The 4405-nt window shown below is 39.0% G+C and overlaps 1 protein-coding gene across 1 annotated transcript in view; it reads left to right on the top strand.

The window, feature by feature from the left end:
• Positions 1 to 1320: 1320 nt before the first annotated feature.
• Positions 1321 to 4405, top strand: part of LOC103802500 (zonadhesin-like) — a gene marked incomplete at its 3' end in the record, with an annotated part of 7174 nt that continues 4089 nt past the window's right edge. The window contains exons 1-3 of the mRNA XM_009074981.1: positions 1321 to 1551; positions 2400 to 2529; positions 3639 to 3804. Of these exons, the coding sequence (XP_009073229.1) occupies positions 1321 to 1551; positions 2400 to 2529; positions 3639 to 3804 (527 nt within the window). The remainder of the gene's footprint in view (positions 1552 to 2399; positions 2530 to 3638; positions 3805 to 4405) is intronic.

The raw sequence follows: 4405 nt of genomic DNA, 5'->3' as shown, positions 1-4405 counted from the left end.
TATGAAGAATGGTGTCATCAATTGTAAGAGCTATAGCTGTGATAATAGAGAAACATGTATCACCAAAAATGGAAAACACAAGTGCAATCCAACAGGTATGTGCAAGCTGGTCTTAACCTGGTGTTCCATGAGGGCTGGAGAAGGAGAAAGGATATGGGCATCCATTCTTTCTTCCATGGCAATTCCCATAAGAGTGGTAATGTTATTGATGATACATTATTGAATACAAAAAGGCCTCAGTTCTCATAACAGAGAGTTCCTGTTCCATACAGATAATTTCTAGAGGGAAAAGAAACAGAGGTTTGAAAATTTATATCTATGAATTTGACAGTTCAGACTGACCAGTTTAAAAAAAAAATTAGTATTTGCACTGAATCTACCAAAATCAGAACTCAAATATTTTTGTGAATCCTTTCACAATGATCCTGGTTTTTCCATTGCATGTTGATTTGCAAACATAAAATTAGATAGCTAGATAGCTAGATAGATAGATAGATCAAAAAAAGGCAAACAAAAACCAGGACAGAGCAGATCTGAACAAATAATAGGCCAGACAGAGAGCTTTGATGCTTTCATTCAACACTTGCTTTGGTAAGCAAATTTAATCTCGTGTTCTCTAGGTCAGTTGGATTGTTCAGGAGATAGCTTGTTGCCTAGTGCCTCTACACTTCCATTCTGAAGAATAGCATGGCATTACTTTATTGAGGCTCAGTCCAAGAGCCTAATGTGAATCCACTGTCCTCCTGCTACATTTTGGCAAAATACCAGAGCAGAGGCACCCCAGCAGTCTTAAGGATAGTAATGGTTTACTTTGCACTCAGTGGTCAAGGAGAATACATAGATGATAGTTGCGGTGAACCCAATGATCAGTTCAGTAACCTCAGCAGAAATCAGTGACAGCAGTGAGCCAGCCAAAATTAGACATTGTTTTTCAATTTTGTAGCAGCACGTGGTTGAGGTTTATGAAAACAACATCTTTCAGAGCCCACTGCAAGCCATGCTGTGTGGCAGATTCATTCCTCTGCAGAGAGCCAACGTGCACAATTTAGTCTCTATAAGGTCTATAAACCCTAATGTTTTGGTTCAGCTCTGTTGCCTTGCACTGGTTCTCAGCAGAGGAATGAGTTTCTCTGTCCATCTCTCCATTTGAGTGTCCATTCAGTAGGGTGTTGCCTGAGCATCCATCTTTACCTACAGACCTGCACGCAATCATTTTTATCCAACTTTTTAAACCGACCCATTAGTGGGATCTGGCACATGCGCATTTAGACTGGAGAGTAATAAAGCTCTTCCCTTTTAGGTTTTGGGAGATGCCAGATCATGGGCGACCCACACTACATCACCTTTGATGGTCTGGTGCACCACTTTCAAGGGAAGTACACCTATATTCTAACTCAGACCATCCCTGGCCTGCCTGATACTCTGACGCAGTTCAGCATCGAAGGCACGAACTATCCTTTACATCACAGTCGACACATCACTAACCTGAAAGAGATTCTTGTCACTGTTTACAATCACACAGTGCGATTCAGGCAGCACAAGCAGGTTCTGGTAAGTCTCTCACTGACCGCAGAGCATGGACAAAGGCCTTCCCTTGGAATAAAACATCTTTGAGTAATAAATGCCTGTTTTGAAGAATTTAAGTATTTAAACTAACTGGATTATTACAGCAGTGCTATGAGGCAACCGCAATGAGATTTTCAGTTGTGTTGAGTCTTTTTTTTCTATAAGGGGTATCAGGCTTCAAACCCCAGAAGTGTGCCACTGTTAGTTAACTGCTTTTTATTTGAGAAGGAATACCCTGAATGTTTTTAAAGCTTGCTATTTTCCAGTTTCCTAAACAGACTGTTAGTAAAGGTCTTCTGACATTTTCAGAAGTCACTACAACTAACTTATACTGAAACTAGACGCAACCTTTCTAAAATTTTGCAACTCTGGGTTGGGTTGGGACTAGATGATCTTTAAGGTCCATTCCAACCCTTAAATTCTATGATTCTATAACTACGAAGGATAAAATTCTACTTCAAACAAATGAATTAATAGAGATTTAGGAATAAAACAATAAATGTCCCAAGACTTACAATAAAGCCACACAAATATTCATCAATGGAGGGAAAGGTATGAATTATGCTAGGATAGCTTAATTTCCTTCCCCTTTATTGGTGTGTAAGAGTATGCATAGCCTCTATATACATTTTTAGCTCAATATAATATCAACTCACTTCTCTCAATACATGTTAATTTTACAAAATTAAATACTCAGTTTTTTACTCATTAAATTACCTGATACATTTATCATAATAACAGAGAAGTGTTGATTTGCAGCATTGACCTGTACTGAAGCCAGATTTTAATTTGGCATATATATAATGAATTTTAATTTCTTCTTTCCCTGTTAGTTGGATGGTGTGAGGGTGAGACCTCCTCTTCGGCCTCATGAAGGTATTCGTATATATCAGAGGACAACAAGAATTTATCTGGAGACAGATTTTGGCTTATACCTGAGCTTTGATGGCAATCAAAATGCAGGTAAGTTATAAAAAAAAAACAACCCAAAAACACCCCAAACCAACAACCAAAAAAAAAAAACCCAACATGTGCAGAAAAAATTATGCACTATCTCAAAAAAAGTTTACATTCCAAAAGAGGTCTAAACCCAAGGCAAAATTTGAAACCCTCACCCTTTGAGTCCATGGCCCTTTGTGATATGACATTCCAGAGAATTACAACAATAAGTATATCCTAGGAACCAGAAAAAACGTAAAATTTTCATTTATCTATCTGGATCCCCCTGAATTTAGGAGAAATGAGATCTAGAGTCAGACTGTTATACTTTTTTCATGTTAAGTAAGGCCTGTTTTTATTAAAACAAAAGTAAATCACTTATAATTGCTGAACAGGGTGAATGGGTGGATCTGCCCCTTTTCCAGCTTAACTCAGTAATAGGATTCATAGGACTGAGGTTCTCCAGATATACTCTGTGGGTGCATCCTTTTACATGCTTCCACTCAAGCTTACTCCAACCCCATTTTCAGTGTTTCTCAGCACGACTTTTGTATGGTGTATACACAAGTCCCTCATGTAAGCTGAACACACATTACTTCCTCTGTCCAAAGCAGTTACTCCTGATTTAAAACAGCACATAGCTATGTTATTTCTGAGTGTAAGGTGAGAGTGACAGGCTATGTATTCAGATGATCATCAGTCCAAACCCTAGAATTCCAACTGCAGAAAGAAAGGGTCTATTTGTAGCAATTCTATTTCTCAGCGATCAAGTGGATTGTAACTGAAGGGCGAAAAGTGGGTGACGTATTCAGTTTGTTGCAAAGCAGTAAGCAGCATGCAGCAAGAGTCCTCAGACAGTGATGTCATGTTATGTAATAATTACAAGAAGTTACTGCAAGAAATTACTTTTTTTCATGATCCGTGTTGCAGAGCATGGAAACAGTCCTGTTAATACATATATTAATATCTGTATTCAGGGCTGTGCTCATATCCTATGTATGAGGCCCATGTCACATTACCAGCTTCAATCTGGATCACGAAATTTGGCACTTGGCCTTGCTTTCCACCTCCTCCATACACTCAGAGGCAATGATTTCTGTGTAATGGCTTCTTTTTCCTCTGACTTTCCCTAGATATAAAGCTGGCCAACACCTACAAAGGCAGAGTGGAAGGTTTGTGTGGTGACTTTGATGGGAGATCCAGAAATGACTTCACAAATCCAAATGGCGTTTGGGTGAAGAACGTGAATGTATTTGGTGAGAGCTGGAAAGTTCCTCTGAAAAGAAGCTCTCGTCTCAGGTACTTGATTTTCTACTTAACAGCCATGGCAAGCATTGTCACTAGAAGTGAGTGAATTAAAGAGTAGCTACAGGTTATTCCAGGAATATCTATATCAGCTTATTTCTGGTCTTTCTTCTTTCCTTTGTGTGTGTGTAGGGACTTTTTCTGCTCATCACTAAGTTGAACTATTCTATCGAGACAAAAGAGACCTAAACGGTCACTGCATTACTCCAGTCCAGTAACTCTCTTTTGAGTCATATTCATTACAACTGCTAGGGAACATGGATGAATAACATCTTTGCCAAGCTTATGGTCCCTGGCAAAGATGAATGCATCTTGTGCTGGGTGGACCTGAGGGAGTGCAAACCCTGGTTCAATGTCATTCCTTTACCTGGAACATGAAGGTAGCTCTGAAATCCATCAAGATAAATTCAGATCCTCCCAAGCAAGGTTCTTGAAGAGTCTGATTTCCTTACTTTCTTGGTTTTTCTCTGTCATTAGACAAAACGTAAGGACATTCTTTTGACTATAAATGAGCATGATATTTGTGGCTGGGCAATTCTGTGCTAATTGGTCAATATACAACATTTTAACACCTAGGGAAAAAGGATTCCTTCCT

The sequence above is a fragment of the Acanthisitta chloris genome, unplaced genomic scaffold (genome assembly GCF_000695815.1).
Source record: "Acanthisitta chloris isolate BGI_N310 unplaced genomic scaffold, ASM69581v1 scaffold21305, whole genome shotgun sequence".
Classification (NCBI taxonomy): Eukaryota; Metazoa; Chordata; class Aves; order Passeriformes; family Acanthisittidae; genus Acanthisitta; species Acanthisitta chloris.
Note: the sequence above shows the minus strand (reverse complement) of the source record. Positions and strands in the feature narration are given on the sequence as shown.